We start from the raw sequence: 20588 nt of genomic DNA on the forward strand, positions 1-20588 counted from the left end.
GTATTTTTTTGTTTTTTGTTTACAAACAAATGATGTGATGAAAATTTCCACGCACCCCAGGATTCTATTGTTGCTGTGACATTGTAAAAGTCCTCCGTCCTCTGGAGCTTTGTTTTAGGTCATCTCTAAAATGTTCACTGTTGATTCACTTTGAAAAGTGCTTTCATAAACTTAAAACAGAAGGGGAATTTTCCTAGGTGCATTAATTCTCCCTTCAGTTCCCAGGCATAGGAATGGGGCTGAAGTCCCAGTTTTTGTGTTTCCTCTTTCCAGGAACCTCTCTTTAGATAAAGGGCTCTCTGCCTAGATGAAGCGTGAGAAAGGCTTATGGTGAACAAAGGAAGAGGGCACCTTTGCAAAGAGATACAATGAAGGAAGAAAAACAGTCAATAAAATGATGTTGCCATAAGAATGGCTTGAAGCCTGTGGCATTGATTGATGAGCTCCCTTCGCAGTGACTAAGGTAAACCAAAAACACACCTCTATTTCTCTTACTTCTTAGGTAATTTGGACAGAATATGTTTTTACAAACTAAACGTCAAAACAATGGTAATCTGCTGAGTTAACAGAATGCATGTTGAAGGTCAGTGTTAAAAAATAAAATAAAGGCAGGAAAATTATGCTGCTCTCACTAATTAAGCAAAACCTCATTTTCTTCCAATACTGCACTGTCCAAGGAATATATGAGTATTTGAAAAGAGTCTTAAAGTTGGAAGGAACTTTTGAGCTCACAAAAAAACAAGTCACTTGGGAATATGTTGTGATAAATTATGACCCTTAATTTTTTTTTAATTTTATTTATTCATTTTTAAAGAGGAGAGAGAGACAAAGAGGGAGAGAGTGGAAAGAGACAGAGAGAGAGAAAGGGGGAGGAGCAGGAAGCATCAACTCCCCTATGTGCCTTGACCAGGCAAGCCCAGGGTTTCGAACCGGCGACCTCAGCATCTCCAGGTCAATGCCTTATCCACTGCGCCACCACAGGTCAGGCCATGACCCTTAATTTTAATGTCAGTTATTTTAGCCTGCACCTACCTCATTGCACTTATCATTGCTCTTTGACAGAAATTGCAGTGACCAGAAAATTTTCCTTGGTACAGTGATAGCCATCCATGACTATAGAGTAACCAGAGAATTTTCTTTGGTACAGCTATGGCCGTCCATGACTATAGAGTTACAAATACATGAAAATTATGGTGGTTTCAAGGATACATGACTAAATTGTCTTGTAGGTTGATAAACGTGATTATGTGGGGACAAATGAGTGACATAAAGAAACAGTTGGGTCTGCTATGCCATTAGAACCACAGAGAATGACTCAGTTTTAGCTATTTCTCATTTATCATCCCTTGTCAGACTTTCTTTCACATCTAAATAGCTTCCAGTTAACAACTCTATTATAATTCAATTTCCATAGTCAAAGGAAATACTTTCCAAATAATTTATTCTGTGGGCTTATTTTCAAATTATACTCCCTCAAGTTAATGCCCTTTAACCAAGCTTTTAATGGCTGCACTGGGCACTGAGTGACACGTGTTACATGTTTTAGAATAAAGTGAATTGGCCCTGGCAGGTTGGCTCAGTGATAGAGCGTCGGCCTGGCGTGCAGAAGTCCCGGCTTCGATTCCCGGCCAGGGCACACAGGAGAAGCACCCATCTGCTTCTCCACCCCTCCCCCTCTCCTTCCTCTCTGTCTCTCTCTTCCCCTCCCGCAGCCAAGGCTCCATTGGAGCAAAGATGGCCCGGACGCTGGGGATGGCTCCGTGGCCTCTGCCTCAGGCGCTAGAATGGCTCTGGTCGCGACAGAGCGACGCCCTGGATGGGCAGAGCGTCGCCCCCTGGTGGGCGTGCCGGGTGAATCCCGGTCGGGCACGTGCGGGTGTCTGGCTGACTGTCTCCCCGTTTCTAGCTTCAGAAAAGTACAAAAAAAAAAAAAAAGAATAAAGTGAATAGAAGCATCTTCTGAAGGTGCTCTTCATGTGTTACAAGAAACTCAGTTTTTTTCCCTAAGGAAAATATTGGCTCTTCACAAACATTCGCTTCTCAACTTTATATAAAAATGGGAGGCTCTTCCTCAGGGCCATTAGCTGCTTTCATTTGCATGACAGAATGCCACCTCAGTCCTCAACAAGACTGGTTGTTAAGGAAAGGATATGAAGCTAGGTTTAATGGGAGACTGAAAACTCCCTAGTAACAGGCGTCCCCAAACTACGGCCCGCAGGCTGCAATGCGGCCCCCTGAGGCCATTTATCCAGCCCCCACTGCACTTCTGGAAGGGGCACCTCTTTCATTGGTGGTCAGTGAGAGGACACTGTATTTGGCAGCCCTCCAATGGTCTGAGGGACAGTGAACTGGACCCCTGTGTAAAAAGTTTGGAGACCCCTGCTAGTTCTGCAGTTACAGACCCAACCTGGGTCACAAACTCAAGCACCTCTGAGGGTCAAGGAGGCAACAGAAGGAAATGAGCTGGAAATAAGAAACTGTAGGGAATTCTGGGATTGGGATGACAGTGAGGAGCTCAGTGGACCAACTCCCCAGCAAAACAAGCAAAGCTGGCAAAGACTATGAAGGCAGATACTTTAATTCTCTAGAAATTGTCCTAAAATCATACAGAATATAAAGATGCATCTTCCAAGAAAATCTACTAAAGCTCCGAGCACAGAGAGTCTGCGGCATTTACAACCCAGCTCACCTCCCCATTCCCCTCCCCCCCCCCCCACCCAGTCCAACTGGAGAGAAACTCCATTTGGACGTCTCTCCCCTCAGCTCCCAGACAAGGGTCACTGTGTCTCCCTGAGATCAGAGACAGCCAGCACTTCTCATCCCCTCCGACTCCAAATTGAAGAGGTTGAGTTCCTGGAGAGGGAAGCCAAGAAGTCAGGGGCTTCTTTCTTTTGTGGAAGCCCTACTCAGATGTCACCCCAGGAGTGACAGCCTGAGAACCCTAGGGCCATGCCCAACATTCCAGCCCTTTTGAGGAGCAGATGTTTCCCCCGGGCGGGGCCGCCACAAAAACCAGAGGCTAGCTCTGGCATGGCCAACAGATGGCCCGTGGGCCAGATCCGGCCCGTGGAATGAGTTTATGTGGCCCGCAATTAAATTTTTAATATTCTCCGCACGACGCACTGTGGAAATGAAATAAGTGGTACTTTTAAATCATTATACATAAACTACGATATCTAACCACTGTACAACAGTGAAAGTTAAAATCTCAGTTACTCAGAAGGAAAAGCATCTTTGATTATTGGAAATCAAGATATTTAAGAAGATAGTGATATGCGGAAAAGAATTCCACATGTGACTAATCTAGGGTTAACTTCTAACAATTGGTCAAATGGATTCACGATATTTCTTTATTTTTTTAAAAAATTCCATTATAAAAATTTACAACTTTTGTACTCATCTGTGCAATTTTTTTTTTTTTTTCCATTTTTCTGAAGCTGGAAACGGGGAGAGACAGTCAGACAGACTCCCGCATGCGCCCGACCGGGATCCACCCGGTACGCCCACCATGGGGCGTCGCTCTGCCCACCAGGGGGCGATAATCTGCCCATCCTGGGCGTCGCCATGTTGCGACCAGAGCCACTCTAGCGCCTGAGGCAGAGGCCACAGAGCCATCCCCAGCGCCCGGGCCATCTTTGCTCCAATGGAGCCTTGGCTGCGGGAGGGGAAGAGAGAGACAGAGGAAAGCGCGGCGGAGGGGTGGAGAAGCAAATGGGCGCTTCTCCTGTGTGCCCTGGCCGGGAATCGAACCCGGGTCCTCCGCACGCTAGGCCGACGCTCTACCGCTGAGCCAACCAGCCAGGGCCATCTGTGCAATTTTTATAAGCAACTGAATAATGGAAAATATGGAAATTTAAAAAAACTTGCCAAGGAATATTTAGTAATCTTCAGCTCAATTTATATTTGTGAACAAACTTTTTCTTTAATGAATCTAAATAAAAGTTCAAGATCAAGATTGAATGATTTACATTTGGAGGCTGTGTTAAGAATAGCTACTACAAGTATAGAGCCAGATGTTAAAAAAATAATAGGCGATGCAAAGCGCCTCAACACGTCACATTAGTTTTTTTATTGATTTGTTGTACTAAATTACTTACATGTATTCATAAAGAAATTACATAATAAAATTTTGTTTATTTAAGTGCATCATTTTTGTATTTAACATTTTTTAATTTTAATATTTCATCCGGCCAGTGAAAAAAGTTTTCTTTCTAATCTGGCCCGGGGGCAAAAACTGTTGGCCACGCCTGGGCTAGCTCCTTACCCGGTGCAGAGCGCTCCCCGAGTCTGGCCAGGAGGGGCAGCGCTCTGCGAGAAGAGAGAGCTCAGAAGCTCTCCCCAAAGGACTGGGATCATTTGAAATAGCAGCTGGGGAAGTTCAAGCCTAAGGGCACGCTTAGAAACAACAACTCTTCTTAATTAAGAGCAAAAAACTAAAACACAGACCCCTAGTTTACTAGAGAGAACAAGAAGAGATAGCTAAGAAGAGCCCTCAATGGGTCAGAACAAAATTCCAAATGAGCCTGACCAGGCGGTGGCGCAGTGGATGGAGCCTCGAACTGGGATGTGGAGGACCCAGGTTCGAGACCCCAAGGTCGCCAGCTTGAGTGTGGGCTCATCTGGTTTGAGCAAAAGCTCACTAGCTTGGACCCAAGGTCTCTGGTTTGAGCAAGGTGTTACTCGGTCTGCTGTAGCCCCACAGTCAAGGCACAAGCTCACCAGCTTGGACCCAAGGTCGCTGGTTCGAGCAAGGTGTTACTCGGTCTGCTGTAGCCCCACAGTCAAGGCACATATGAGAAAGCAATCAACTAAGGTGTCACAACGAAAAACTAATGATTGATGCTTCTCATCTCTCTCCGTGCCTGTCTGTCTGTCCCTATCTATCCCTCTGTCTGACTCTGTGTAAAAAAAAAAAAAAAAATTCAAAACAGGTCTCAAACCTGCACCTGCCTAAGTCTAATTGGAGCGGCTCGCTGAGCAGTTTATCCCCCAGGGCTTGGCTGAAAGCAATAGAGCAATCGCGGGTAAGTAGTGGAGTCAACCAGGCAGAGTGCAACACTAACATGAAGCAGGCAGCTCAAAGAAAGATCAGGGGACGACACAGCCAAGGAGAGGCTTGCTACAACAAGCTGTGTCTTCCGAGGTGACTGTGCACGGGACCAAGGCTGTGCATCACTTAGGAGGGACAAGAAATGCTTACCCCTGGGAGGGAGAAAACAGACTTCATTAAAACAAGCAAGCCAACTCAAAAAACAAATAAAAACATCAAACAAAATAAACCCAGGAGAAAGGGGAGGAGGACACTGTTTCCAGAATTGCTGTAGTGCCTAAAATGTCCAGTTTCCTGAGCTTCTGCGATGCAGAGAATATTTGCTCATATTTCTAGACCCCTCGGAGATTCTGGAAGAGTAGCGTCCATATTGTAAGACCCAGGAAAAGTACAGGAAGTGCCACTCGGGATGACCAAGGACTTGGTCACTTTGGTTTGATGGTACAGACATAGCAGACCTTGCTTAATAGCATTTATACCTCTTGGTGCTATAACTAGATATTTGTAAAATATAATCTGACAGTAATTAAAATATGAACATGTGACAATCTAATATTTACTAGAAACACCCAAAAAGCTAAATAATTTGGAACTTTTCAATAATACTAATTTAAGGTCTTCAGCATGGATTCATAGTACAAATCTATGCCTCAAATAAAAATAATCCTACCATGCGGAAATGTAATAAAATTATTATACTGGGGGAGGGGTCTCCCAGGGAATCGACAACGTGCTGTACCCACTGAGCCAGAAGCTGGTGAATTTGGGCTCTAGGTCCAGCCTCGCTACTAATTTTCTCTGCAGCCCTGAGCAATGCTTCCCTTCGTTGCTGCCTTGTTCTGTCACCTGAAAAGTGAGTGGAACCGGCAATATATCTCCTCGGGTTTATTCCGGCTCTTGGCTTCTGCAACTTCACGAATGGAAGTTTAGTCACTTAGTTTGGCAGGAAAGAAAACTCTAGTACATTCTGTTTGTTTAGCATATGGTGTGAGTACACTCACCAAGTGATATTTTATCTCGGTGCTCCACTGGGTGCTGGCAAATGATTATGGTGTGTGTGTCTTCCATGTCACCGTGCACCAAGGTCAAAGTGTTCTGTCATTGCCTTGCCATTTAGTGTAACATTTTCAAAACTAATACAACTGCGAATCAGCCCCTTTGGAATTTAGAGTCCGTTGAATTAAAACTAGAGCCATGGTCTTGAATTAGATACTAACTGACTCAGCAGTCTCCAGAGGAATTCTGTGATGCTGGGGGTTGTGGTGGGTGGCTGGGGGGGGGGGTAGAGGGACTGGAAATATAATTATTTATACCATTGGAATTCTACAATCAATCTAGGAATCTGGTGGTGCAAAGAGTTTCAGGAGAAAAAGATACCAGTGGCCTCTCGAGATTGCTAGGGTTTTATGTGCCTTTTTCTTTCCTTTCTGTGTTTGCTTTTGTTTTTTTGTTTTTTTTGCATATTAAATATACTTAGAAGAAATAGGTGGGGTTAAAGCAATAAAAAGCAACCAGGGGATGGGAAAGGCACAGCCAGACTGAAGAGTGAAAACAGCTTTTGATCAGCAATTAGAGACAAAGAGTGAGAGAGAAAAGTGAGTGTGGTTCTAAGGACGATCGCTGGGGAAATGTGTGCAGATTACAAAACCATCAGTATAGTTTGAAATTTCGAGAGGCAGAAATATTTTTGGATATTTATTTCCAGTTAGGTTGAGTTGGGGTTATTTTTGAGGTGTCCCGGTGGGCGTGTCTCACAGGCACTTAGAGATAGACCTGTGGTTCAGAGATAGTGGTCACTGGTCTGTAGACGGGGCTGAAACCATGAGGTGTAGATGATTGATCCTGTGACAAAAGAGGGCAAGCCCAGCGGCGGGGGGTCTTGAATTGGACGCTGGGGTGGAAATATACCTGCTGGGTTAATTTTTATCTTTTGAACCATACTTTATTGTTTGTCTTCCTGAAGTGGATTGCTCACTTACCAGAACAGCAGTTGCAGCAGAAATATATTTGTATACATATCAAGTACATGTATAACAGATATGATCTATCTATATTATGTATTATATATACATATATGCATACATATACACACACATGAATAAAGGAAATAAATGGCGTAATTCGTGTCCACTGTCCTTTATTTTCAAGATTGCGTAAGGCTTTATTTCCCAAACCGTCCCCTGGGAGGGAGGCCGCAGGGAGTGGTCCTGCCTATCTGTGGACAGTGGTAAAAAGGTGGACTAGCTGATTCAGGTTACGAGAAAAGGCGTTCTGGTCATAGTACTTTGGCCCGAGACTCCCAGACTATCTGAGCTGGAAAGCTGTTGAGAGGCTGTTTAGTGACCGAGGTCTTAAATTCAGATGCAAATGCAAGTTGGCAGGTGCCAAGAAGGAGGCCAGGCAAGCACAAGCTGGAGTGACAGGTGTCAGCAACCAGAGTCCTGCTAGCTGATTCCACCCCTCAGGGTGCTCCATTTTCCTTACGCGATCTTGAGAGAAAACTGTATTACTGGCCACCATTTAAAAATCAAATGTCATACAGAAAACTAGTTTTTTGACTTCTTTGAGAAAATGAGAAGATCTTCAACCCAGGGCCCACGTTCCCTTTTAAAACTGAGGTGAGTTGGCACGCTTGCTCTTTCTGGCTCTTTCCGGGGAAAGTGTGGAAAGAAATACCCTCGGTGACAAGGATAGAACTATTGGGCAGTGGGATTAGGGTGCTTTGCTTTCTTATTGCTTTCAAAGCTCTGTTACAAAACTATATGACACGTGATAAAAGAAAGTAAATGAGTTATAAATATATGTGCTGTATCTCAATCTAGAAATTGGTTGGCTGGGATGTTCCAGGGGTACTGGATCCTAATTGGTGGAAGAAGCAGCCATTAATTAATTGATTTGGACCTATGGGCGGGTGTCCCGAGCTGGTGTCTCATGAACTTTTCATTTTCAGTCCTTCCTCCTCGTGCATACGGCTGTTGATGAGAGCCAGGGGTGGACTGGGACCAAGTGGGAGAAGTGGACACTGTGACTTCACTCCATGTCACCCGAGTGGGAAGGTCAGGGGGCGTAGCTCAGGGTGGCACACGCAAACGCGAACTACCTCCTGGTGACCGGAAGTTCAAGCTTGCCAACCTTTAGAGCGGCAGCTGCAACCGAGTGTGATTTTGCTCCCTACCCACCACCCTTGGCCAGGGGACACTGACAGTGTCTGGAGACATTTTTGGTTGTTATAACTGGGGCGTGGGTGCTACTGGCATCTAGTGGGCAGAGGCCAGGGGTGCTGCTAGGTTTCCTACAGTGCACAGGGCAGTCCCTGCAACAAAGAGCCGTCTGCCCTAACACCACACAGTGGCCAAGGTTGAGACAGAACCTGCTTTAGAAGGATTCATCCTTGGTGTCTAGTAAAACGACCCGAGCCACTGCTGACTTGGGCTGTCTGCTCCAGGATTACAGTAGAAGGCATGACCTCGCAGGGGGCACACCTGCTCCCCTTCAGCCAGTCAGGTGCTCCTGGAAAGTACAGTGCACGCCTCCAGCTACTGCCATTAAACTAATTCCGCCATAGGGACGCTGTGCTGAGAACTGTCTGGAATACTAAGTGAGGGCTGACACTAGTCTTAAAAAGAGTGATATCCAAGCATGGAAGGGCAGAAATTCTGCTTTTAGGGCTCTCTCATTTCCCAATAAACCTCTAGGGGGAGTAGGCCTCACTGTTACAAAAGAAAGAAATAATGGTCTTAACTAAAAAACGGACATTCCACGGTGGTCATTAGCCAGGTCCATTTTTAAATGTCTTCCTCCCTCCCTCTTTCCCTCCCTCTCTCCCTCCCTCTCATTCTCCCTCTTTCTCTCTCTCTCTTTTCTTTCTTTTTTCATTTATTTATTTAAAAAACTGAGATTCTATGTTGTAAAAAAAAATAATAATGCTATCCTTCTACCTGTTTTTCTGAGATTTTGGAAGAACCGATTAAGAAAGACATGTTAATGCAAACAAATAATTTGACCAAACAGAAATCAAAATTATGTAGTCAAAATTCTTAAAGCTGAAAGAGAATTTAATGAGAAACATTGTTTGTTTTTCTTGACAAGTTTTCCACTCAGAGGAAAACTGCAGTAATAGCAGGAATGATATGAAATTTGAAACTCAGAGCTATGCTGAGCTATTTGAATAATGCATTCTTCTGTCAAAATACATTTTAAGACAGTTGAGAGTAGTGGTATGAACATCTGGGTTTAAAAGTACACTCAGATCTATTCATCTGACGGCCTTTTCGGTGGCAAAAATTCTCAAGATCCATCAACACTTCTTCGGGTATTTGAAACTCAGGCCTACGCGCTTCAGTGACACTCTCTTGTTTGGGGGAGGGCTGGGACAGGGACATCACTGGATGAGCACTTCCCAAGTACCCAGCACTCAGTGGCAAGCACCCTGACACTGTCTACAACTCTCCCTGGTTTAACTGAGTTTCTCTGCTCTCCCAGGGCCGCCCTGAAGACCCTCAAATCTCTTTTCCCTCACCCTGATCTTACCAACAGCTTCAATTTGTAATCCAAGTTCCAACTTGACATTTCCACTTGGGTGACTCAAGAGATGAGCCTCACCTCGCTCCTCTACCTCCAACCAGTCTCACCCTCCCTCTGTCTTCCCCAACACAGCAAATGAAACTTCCATCCACCTACGAGCTTCAGCCAAAGTCACAGGAGCTGTTCTTGATTTTACTCGTTTCTTTATCCAATCTCTTAATTTGTCCTCTTTAATATATATTATGTAAAATTTTGCAGCCTATTTTTTATAGATAATTATATTTAAGACCTTATTTTTATGTGCTTAAGTATTTTTTTTTTTTTTTTTTTGCAAACCTAGCTTGCAAAGAACATCTACGTTTTCATGGCACAGATCTCTGACATTTATTTAACCATTCCTGTACTATGCAACATGCAAAATCTCCCTAATTTTTGCCATCGCACACTGTTACTTTTATTGAGTCCTTATATATAATTATTATATATAGTGCTTATCACGTGCAGGCATGTTCTAGCACTTTAGAAGTGTTAATGCATTTTAATCTTTACAATCCTGAGATAAATAGCATCATCTTTATTTTGCAAACGAGGAACTGGGGCACAGAGAGATGAAATAACCTGCTCTGTATTTCATAGCTAGAAAGAGCAGCTGGGATTCTCTGTCCTGCGCCTGTCTGCCGTGTTGCCTTGGGTCCATCACTCTGCACATCAACAGTATTTTACACTAATTTGCACGTAACTGCCATTTCTTTAGAGCAGGGGTCCCCAAATTTTTTACACAGGGGGCCAGTTCACTGTCCCTCAGACCGTTGGAGGGCCGGACTATAAAAAAAACTATGAACAAATCCCTATGCACACTGCACATATCTTAATTTAAAGTAAAAAAAACAAAACGGGAACAAATACAATATTTAAAATAAAGAACAATGAAATTTAAATCAACAAACTGACCAGTATTTCAATGGGAACTATGCTCCTCTCACTGACCATCAATGAAAGAGGTGCCCCTTCCAGAAGTGCGGCGGGGGCTGGATAAATGGCCTCAGGGGGCCACATGCTGCCCATGGGCTGTAGTTTGGGGGGCCCTGCTTTAGAGTATATTTCAAAAAGTGGACCAATAGGCATGAACACTGAAAATGTTTTACATAGTACTTATTACAAAGTTTTCCTCCAGAGAGATTATATTAATTTTATCAATTTATGCTTTCACTGTCAATTATGGAGAGTGTCCTCTTAACTGTGTTTATATCAACAGAGAGCGTAATAATTTTTTTAAATCTTGAGCAGTTTATTAGGAACAAATTATTTGATATACTTGCTTCATTTTGATTATCATAGAGGTTAATATTTTTATGTGTATTTTAAACACTGCATTTCTTATTTTGTGAACTTCTTATGTTTGGTTTTTGTCAACGTTATTGTAATTTTTTTTCATATTGAATCATGGCAACTCTTTATGTATGGAGATTAATATCTTGAGTTTGTCATTTGGTTTCTCATTTTGTTTCTGAAGTGTTCATGTTATTTACTGAAGTGTAAAAATTTTTTAATTGGTTTCTGCAGTTACTTCAAGTTTAGTCATTTAAACAATCACCAATACTTCCCTTTTAATTCTTTTTCATATTATGAATATTAGAAGTCTTATTTCACTTATCTAATGCTTAGATTATGCACTATAATTCCTGTAGTAAAAAAAAATGTTCTTATTTTTATTATGTAGCATTATATCAACAACATACAAGACAGAACTGGACTCAATTTTCAATCCAAAAATACCTTTCTCTTTCTTAGTTTCAGGATTCCAAACTGACAAACATATGGACTAAATCTATGGCTATCCCTAAATTACCATTGCATTATTTGGCCACATTCTTTAGGCTTAGCTTTGAAGTTATTTGTCACAAAGCTCCTTCTCAGTTTTATCACATTTGCTGGTCTTTATGTCTTACATAGGACCTTCAGGGATGCAGAGCTACCTACTGGCTTTGGTGAGTAACTCTTTTTCCCACCCTCCCTCTGTGTCATGCTTCCTACTAGTGCTCTAATTGATTGGCTTCTAGAGGCTTGGTGAGTTGAGTGGAACTTTCATTTGACTGAGAGTCAAAGAGTTTTCTCTGAGGCCTTGGGTTTCCCAAAATGCCTCTTGAGCTGCCCAGGGTGAGGCGTGGCCACGTGCATGGGTTGTGAGCAGCCTGCTTTGGCACCCAGAGCCTCCTTGCTTTCTCTGTTTTATCTAGAACTGGCTTAAGAAGCAAGCTTCCAAAATAGTTCCCTTCTGGACAGTTCTACCATGGGAGGTACTAAAACTCCTAGAAATGCACCAAGATGGAAGAACTGGAACTTACCAGAACCTCTCTCTTGAAGAGCAAATGCGGATCAAGTTGGCAGAATAACCCGCCAGGAGAGGAGTCTAGGAGCTCCCTCCCACCCCCTCCTTCCCGAGAGGCTACGTGCTCAAGGAACACTTGATGGTGCCTGCACTGCCTCCTGGGGAGCGAGTATGGCCACTAAATTACTGGGCTTTTGTCCCACTCAGCCTGGCTGACCTCTGCCATGAGAGTTTGAACTGTTCCTGTTATGCAGACAGTATCCAGCTGCTCCTTGAAAACTATTGACTACGTATTTAAATATCATTGCGCAGCAGGGACTGAATGAGAAGCCTGAACAAAGGTATCTGCAGCTCTGTGTTCAATTCTGGTCTTAAATGTTTCTATTCCACACCGAGTCATGTAGGGGTAATGAGGTGCCATGGCTGTAACTCATTCTCAAAGTTTTAGAAAAGAATCATAACTGTGCATTTGCACACAGATGCATATACACACACAAAGGAAAGGGTCAAGAAAATGTAACAATGTTAGCATTTGGGGTATCTGAGAATTCTTTTACTCTTCTTGCAATATTTCTGTATTCTTGCAATATTTTGTAAGTCTAAAATTGCAAAAATAAAAAAAGTTAGTTTCAAACTTGGTTTCTGAAGAAAATTATACATGAAAAGTTGCTTGAAAACCTAGTAAATACTTGGACTAGATAATGTAAAATGTCCCTGCACCGTTCTATAATGTATATGTCCATAAATGACAGATATGTTTCCTTGGTCAGGAGAATCTAAACTCCTCCTTAAACCAACTTATGAAGTTAAGTGTTTTTCTTTTTTAACTTTTTTTTTTAATGCGGGACTATGTAAAGATACATTTAGAAAAATAATATAAAATAAAAAGCAGTCATCGAGATACCATTTTGTCACTGTTCCCACTGGGTTACATTTGCATCGGAGACCCAGTGAATAGTGGTCAAATTTCTCCTTAGTTTTGCAATATCAGGTATGATATATTGAAGGCTGCTTGAGGACTTGATTTCTTTATTTACAAAAATAAGGTCAATGTAACACATTTCAAATACTGTGATTCATTAATTAAAATGCATGCCAGGGCACATAATTTACTTGTAGGGTGATAGCCAAGAGTCTTGAAGTGATCAATAAGAAAAGAGTCTGACAGTAACTATGAATAAAAATAATATGATTGTTGAGGTAATTTTAATAAATCATTAAACCAAGAGATGGTTCCTGAAATATCAAAAATTAAATTCTAGTAAATAGCAAAGAGCAACAGTGGATTAAAGAAGTAACTTAAATTCTTTCTTTCTCTTTTTTTCTTTCTATCTTTTTCTTTCTTTCTTTCCTCCCTCTCTTCCTTCCCTCCTTCTCTCTCTCTCTCTTTCTTTCTTTCTTTCTTTCATTAGGTGAGAGGAGTGAAGATGGTGAGACAGCTCCTCCATGCACTTGGCAATCCTGTCTTGGGTTGATGCTCAGGTACTGAGCTACTTTTAGTGCCTGAGGCTGATGTGATCCAATAAATCCATTCTTAATTAAAGAAACAAATCAAGAGTCCTGAAAAGTCCAGTTCTACTACTCATGTTGAGGACTTCTATAAATATAATGTCTCAGGTCTTGGGTTTGGAGATTGGTTTCAGATTCCATGATTCTCCTCCACTTTCTCCTCATCCCCCCATTAAAAAGCTAATAATCAGGCTAAGAAAAAACACCAAAGGCTGATGTATATATATTTTTAGAATGGCAAATCAGAATGAAAATAAAATTATATAGCTTGATAGGGGAATGCTATTTAGAAAAATATAAGCACGGTGTTCATATTTAATATCTCTTGAAAAACATTTAAGGCTGACTTTCAAAGGGCTTCTGACTTCCTGGCCAGTAGTTCTTGTTTGGCATGCCTGTCACATTTCTGCCTGCTTCAAACTGCTCTTCACTAAGACTTCTCACTTTAACTGCAGAGTGAATGTAGTTCCCTATCGAAATAATGACTAAAACTCAGTTGATACTTAAGAACAAACAGCTGTACTGACCCCCACACACAACACCCTAAAGGTTTTCTAAGCCTGAGATTGTTCTTCAATAAAGTTTTTAAATGGACATCGTGAATTCAGAAGCCTTGGAACACTGAGGCACTAAGTTCTAAGACACAGCAGATTTATAAACTGTGCTTGTAGTTCAGTGGAATGGGTACCAAGCCAATCAAAATAAACGAAAAGGTTGGCTACTATTTCAATCAGGAAAGAAAGAGTCAAAGAAGCATCAGTTCATGTAGAATAGAGTGACCCAGAGTTATGAACAGAGGACAAAGCAATAAAATATGGACGGCACTGCTGCAGGTTCTTCCAATTCTGTTGTGATGATTTGTAAATAGATTTAGACTTGGGATGGTTTTATGAAACTAAATTTTTAAAATTCAACATTAACAATGGTGCTATTATTGTGAAATACAGGGGTAATTTTTGGAAGCTTTACTTTGAAAAATAATTAAGTACTTTTTCCTCGACTCTTGTCTACTACTGTGAGGCCATTTTGACCAAGAGCTCCCTGTCTCCGTCAGCCATCTTGATAGCTCATCTCTATTTCTCCTCTAGACGATAACTGCCCCTCAGCAATGTCCCGCTCTGGCCTCCGTTTCTTCTCCCCATCCTAGAAATCTGTGCCAAACCCTAAAAAGTAAAAGGACTTGTAAATTAAGAAAGTGACTACAGAGTATCTTTTTTGAGAGATTACAGCTAGTTTTTCAAAAGGATCCTGAAATTTAGGTTTAGAGTCATGGGCAATATTTAACATTGGTGTCAGTTTCAGTTACTGTGAACTATTGTGGGAAAACAAATCTTCCAGTACACCTTTGTGTTTAGATTTTTCCCCTTTTGGAAAGAATAGGAAGAACCACAGAGACAGGATGAATCAGCTTACCCTCACTGACGTCATCCGACACTGCAGAGGGACAAAGAGTTAAGAAAGGAAGACAGATAGTTTTAAGTCCAGATTTGGATCCACTGGGACTTGTGGGGGATAGGAGGAAAGTTTTCTTACACCTAGGAAGATTTAATGAGAATCTTAAATTTGGCTATGTATGTAGCATTCTAATTGTAGACCAGCACTTCAGATTCCGAAAAATATGAAGTTTAGAGATGACCTCTCTGCCCTTCCCTAGCTAGTTTTTATTGCCCCGACTTTTGTACCTTCTTCAGATGGGAGACTTCTTGCTGTAAGAACTGCTTGGATGACAACTTTGACCACTGTGTAGCTGCTGACAGCGTCCATTCTCCATTTCTCAAACCCTTTTACATTTTATAGCTGTGTAATTCGAAACCGGTATCAGCTAATGCCTCAGTTTTCCCACTTATCTCAGAACTGAATTTACAGAGAAGGTATCACTATTAAATTACTTGCCACCTAATCCTTTTGGTTTTCCCCAAAGATTTCTAGCCATCAACTAGTATTCTGCACAAGGGATCAAAAGTTTCAAAAGCGGCAGACTCAAAATCATTTGCTTAAACCAAGAGATTGAAGTCAGTCTGTTGAATGAACGTTGCTTCCCTTGTGCCGTGAGACTCTGCAGTGTGAAAAGTTTTACATCCTCTGTCTGTCTGCCAGTTCTCTCGGTTCTGTTCATTGTATATAAAAAGCTTCTCCATCTCATTTTCAGCTTCCTCCTCCTTTTTTATTTTTTTTTAACAGGAGTGCTGGCATGCAACTTACTTCCATGAATAGCTCAGAGCTAATGCTCTCAATTTAGTCTTGAGAATTACATTTCTCTCCTTTCGAAAATGTTCTCCCCCAAACCCTGTAATCATGACCCTATGAGACCTAGGTGATTTCAATGCAAATGAAACGTGTAGCCTTGCAGAACAATGAAGGAAGGGTCATATTTCACGTCAACCCGTAGGGACTCACATTCTAAGCCATAAGAAGTATATTGATCGGTAAGAGCATCTCTTCTCTTGCAAAGGAAGGTTTTGTATGTAAAGCTTAACTCCAGTATATTAAAATGCATGTCTGGGAATTTCTTAGGTTGAAAAGGTTTTCAGACAATGACTATATCTTATAAACAAGGTAGAGAAAGTTTAGACACTCTCTATGGTGGAAAATACCTACTCTCAGGAGTTACACGCTATATTGAAAAGACTCTTAGAGGGCCCTTGTGTGGCCTGTTATTTTTCACCGGACAATTCTGGTTGTTGTTTTTTTTTTTTATTTATTTATTCATTTTAGAGAGGAGAGGGAAAGACAGAGAGGAGAGACAGAGAGAGAGAGAAGGGGGGGAGGAGCTGGAAGCATCAACTCCCATATGTGCCTTGACCAGGCAAGCCCAGGGTTTTGAACCGGCAACCTCAGCGTTTCCAGGTCAACGCTTTATCCACTGCGCCACCACAGGTCAGGCCACAATTCTGTTTCTGAATCAGTTTCGAAAATATAAACATGGTTTTTCCTTTTCAGGTAATTGATCAGATTAATCCACTTGTTGAAATGAGCGAAATTAAGAGTAGAAACACGAGCACCGCAGAGGACCGCATGTTATTTTGTTAACAGTCCACATTCACCAGTTGATGCTTTCTCCAAAGGAGGTTTTCCCAACCGCGCATCTAACGAAATTTAGGAAACCTCTGTCCTAAGCTGGAGCACACGCACCGTGCCGCATTCCCTGCCTTCTCAGCCCGTGGCCCGCGCTGTGTTTACTTACGGAAGCGCACGCTGTGTTCTCGGACTTGTCTTCCACAAAACCGATCTGGCAGGGCGTCCTCTGGTTCTGCAACCAGTAGTCGGTGGACTCCAGCAGGCTGTTGCTGCAGAGCACCTGGGGGGGGGGGGGGGGGGGGCGGAGAAACGTCTCAGTGCTCTGGGGCAAGGTGTCCTGCTTAAACAAGCAGCTCTTTTCCGAGGAAAGTCGGTGTTTCCTTTTCCTCAGAGCCTCTGGAGATTAGAAAAAAGAACCTGCAGGATAATGGCACCTCTAGACGGTGGAAATATTCACTCAGGAACTGGTGTTAGAGGAACACGTTGATGTTAATACTGGTGTTTCCTCTCTCATCAAATCCAGCAGCTGGAAGGAAGGCTGGATGGAGGTGTGACTTTGGCATAATCTGCACTCAACAGCTTGTTTGGAGGAATAGTTCAATTGGCAACCGAGATTAAACTTCATTTTAGTCAATTATTAAGTGCTCTTTTACTAAATATACTGCTCACAAACATTAGGGGATATTTCAAAATGAATATGAAGCGATAAAATATCCCCTAATGTTTGTGAGCAGTGTATTTCCGATTTTGAAAAACGGAGTGTCTTTCCTTTGGGAGCAATGTTGCCACTGAAATGATCATTCTTCAGTTCTTTAGCTCTGTTAACTTGTCTGTGAACCAGGGGACAATTCTTCTAGAACAGGGGTCCCCAAACTTTTTACACAGGGGGCCAGTTCACTGTCCCTCAGACCATTGGAGGGCCGGACTATAAAAAAAACTATGAACAAATCCCTATGCACACTGCACATATCTTATTTTAAAGTATAAAAACAAAACGGGAACAAATACAATATTTAAAATAAGAACAAGTAAATTTAAATCAACAAAATGACCAGTATTTCAATGGGAACTATGCTCCTTTCACTGACCACCAATGAAAGAGGTGCCCCTTCCGGAAGTGCGGCGGGGGCCGGATAAATGGCCTCAGGGGGCCGCATGCAGCCCACAGGCTGTAGTTTGGGGACCCCTGTTCTAGAACACCTATCAGTTTCAAACTGATTTAGAATGAGTACAGTGCATTACAACCATCATTTCCCCCCATTTAGAAATAGTACGGTAATGCCACACACACTTTGAATACATGATTTAACAAAACTAAGTATGATTTACAAATACCTTATTTCTGGGCTTAGATTAAAGCAAGGAAGAAAAATCATATTTCTTAGCCAAAATATTTTGAAGAAGCAATCTCATAAATAACCAAACGATTCAATTTCTTTCATGTCTAAACACTACCTAAATATTTTATAGGATCCTTTTCTTCATCTTGTAAGATTTCCAGTGCTCTTCTAGTACGCTTTACTTCATTAGGGTTCATGTCTGTTAATCTGACCATATCTTCGCTTAAGCAGTAAACAGATTTAATCAGTTTGGTTACAGCCAGAAAAATAGAATGATACTTCAATTACATTTTATTTGTGCAACATAGGATTGTCATTCTGTAAAGATAAAAATACATTCATCTTTGTTCTCTAGAGAGTGAAATAACCAAATATATTTCTGACACATTTTCCTATAACATTTTTTTTTTGTTTTGGCCAAGAGTTATTACTACTTTTAACTCTTTTCCCACTCAATGTTTATTATTCCCTGGAGATGACAAATGTTCAGTATTTCTTTCCAGCACAGTATAAAGAGACACTGTGGATAAGCAGGTAATTGAGGGATGAACTTGGGGTATTACTGCAGACTAAAATTGGCAACGGAATGTCTCAGCTCTCTTAGAGATATTTTTACCTTAACTGTGGTTCTTAAAGTGGGAGCTGGCACCTCGAGGGGTCCCTGAGATCTTTCAGGGCCAGTGGTCAAATGATTTTATAATCGCAGTGAGATGTTATTTGCCCTTTTCACTCTTGTGGTCTGGTGAGTGCTCAGTGGGGCTGTCCAGACACTATGTGGCCTGTGATGGTGCAAGAAGTGAATGCAGAAGCAAATCTCTTCAACTCTTCCCACTAAAAGGTTTTGTTTTGGAAAACAGATGTTTTACATAAAATATGTGTGTTCACATGTAATGTGCTTATTTATTATTCTTTAAAAATTATTTTAAAATAATAAATTGCTATTTTAAATGGTATACTTATTTAAAGTTAAACAATTAAACACAAAGTTTTTTTTACCTTTAATTTATAATATATAATATGAAAACATCAATTCTTATACCCCCTATAAACTAAAGTTTCATGAGATCCCTAATACTTTTTTTATTTTAGAATGCAAAGAAATTTTGTTTTTAAGAAAACCGAGAACCATTGACTTAGATTACTTTTCTTTAATTCACCAGCATTAGCTTTTATTTCCAGCATAGAGTGGAGTTTAAAAGCATGGGCGGCCTGACCTGTGGTGGCGCAGTGGATAAAGTGTCGACCTGGAAATGCTGAGGTCGCCGGTTCAAAACCCTGGGCTTGCCTGGTCAAGGCACATATGGGAGTTGATGCTTCCAGCTCCTCCCCCCTTCTCTCTCTCTCCTCTCTCTCCCTCTCTGTCTCTCTCCCTCTCTCTCCTCTCTAAAAATGAATAAATAAAATAAAATAAAATAAAAATAAAATAGAAAAAAGCATGGGCATCCATGGTCTAACTGGGTTGGAAACCTAACTTGGTCATTAGCAGCAGGGTGAACTTGGGCAGCGGATGTAAATTCTGAGTTTCAGTTTCCGCACCTGGGAACAGAGGTAATGAAACCCCACTGGTGGGATCACTGGGGTCTTCAGTGAAGTCATAAGTCACACAGATAGCAAGTTATTCTCTCAATACCTGTTTTTCATTGTTACTATTAGAGACAAACTGCAAAGGAAAAGAGCAAGTTGGCTGCCGAGGCCTGAAATTAGTGGATTGAAAGCATCTCTGATGGGTGAAGACAAGCTTTCATTCTAGCAAATATTCTCCTCTGAGGTGTAGTATGAATAGTTACAGCTACTTTTTTTTTTTTGCATGCTTAGAATGTGCTGGGAAATGGGCTAAAATATTCATGTATTTATTTATTCTTTTTTAGTTTTAAGACAAAGTTTACTCTTCATTGCGATGTTATAAGCAAGGATTTGTTGTAAAGGTTAGATTCTTCAGAAAAACTGTCATTTTGAATATGACCTTGAGGCTCGGAGATATTGGAGTTTCTGCCCATCTAGCTCAGAGCTCAACTCTGGGTTTGGTTTTGCTTCTGGACACACCGAACAAAGCCCGTGAGTGAAGTCATTTAACAACACTGCCTTCCACATCCCATACCAGTGGGTCTAATTGGGGATGTGTTTCTGAAAAGTTCTGAGCACTAATACTTGTAAATATAACTGCATTTTGCTATGGACTTCCATTGTACAGTTAGTTCTCATTAGTGAAATGCTGAGGTGACATTGTCCCTGAAGAAGCAGCAACCCTCTGTGACATAAATGAGAACTGAATGCATCCTCCTGGCAAGTATTAATCAGTCTTTTAATTTCCCAAAGGAAAGCATGCCTGTCATCGGCTCTCCACCTGGTTTTGAGCTTTAGAATTTGGAATGCCTTTCAATAAAACAAAAGCCCTTACTCATGGTATTCTAAGAACATTAGAGACTTAAAATAGAGGCATCAAATGGATGTACCAGTTAATAGTATTTTACAGTGTGGTTTAATAAATCTTCTGATTGGAATGAATTCTTAGCTCCTTCTTCAGAAAATCAAGCCTTGGACTTCTTTTATATTGGAAGATATGCAGGGCACCAGAGCATCGTGGTTGCAACAAAGTATGTCCACAGAAGAAAGCAACTGTCACTCAGGAAATGAATGATTCTTGTCCTAGGTCAGCCTTGGGAGGAGACAGAGTCCAGACACAATGCACTCGGGCCTTTCAGAAAGGGCATGGGCTGGGTTGGCACAGTTTCCTTGTGCAACACAGAGAGGCAGAGATGAAGGTGCCAAAAAGCATCAGCCTGACACCTGACCCTGACATTCCTGAAACCGGGAAAGG

At 41.6% G+C, this 20588-nt stretch overlaps 1 protein-coding gene and 1 long non-coding RNA gene across 4 annotated transcripts in view; both read right to left on the reverse strand.

Moving 5' to 3' along the window:
• LOC136378559 (uncharacterized) overlaps positions 1–20588 on the reverse strand; it is a 510347-nt gene that overhangs the window by 236243 nt on the left and 253516 nt on the right. The gene's annotated exons all lie outside the window — the stretch shown is intronic.
• SPHKAP (SPHK1 interactor, AKAP domain containing) overlaps positions 1–20588 on the reverse strand; it is a 121741-nt gene that overhangs the window by 54632 nt on the left and 46521 nt on the right. For all 3 annotated transcript variants that reach the window (XM_066345645.1, XM_066345646.1, XM_066345644.1), the window contains exon 4: positions 16597–16710. In XM_066345645.1, the coding sequence (XP_066201742.1) occupies positions 16597–16710 (114 nt within the window). The remainder of the gene's footprint in view (positions 1–16596; positions 16711–20588) is intronic.

Source organism: Saccopteryx leptura, chromosome 7 (genome assembly GCF_036850995.1).
Source record: "Saccopteryx leptura isolate mSacLep1 chromosome 7, mSacLep1_pri_phased_curated, whole genome shotgun sequence".
Classification (NCBI taxonomy): Eukaryota; Metazoa; Chordata; class Mammalia; order Chiroptera; family Emballonuridae; genus Saccopteryx; species Saccopteryx leptura.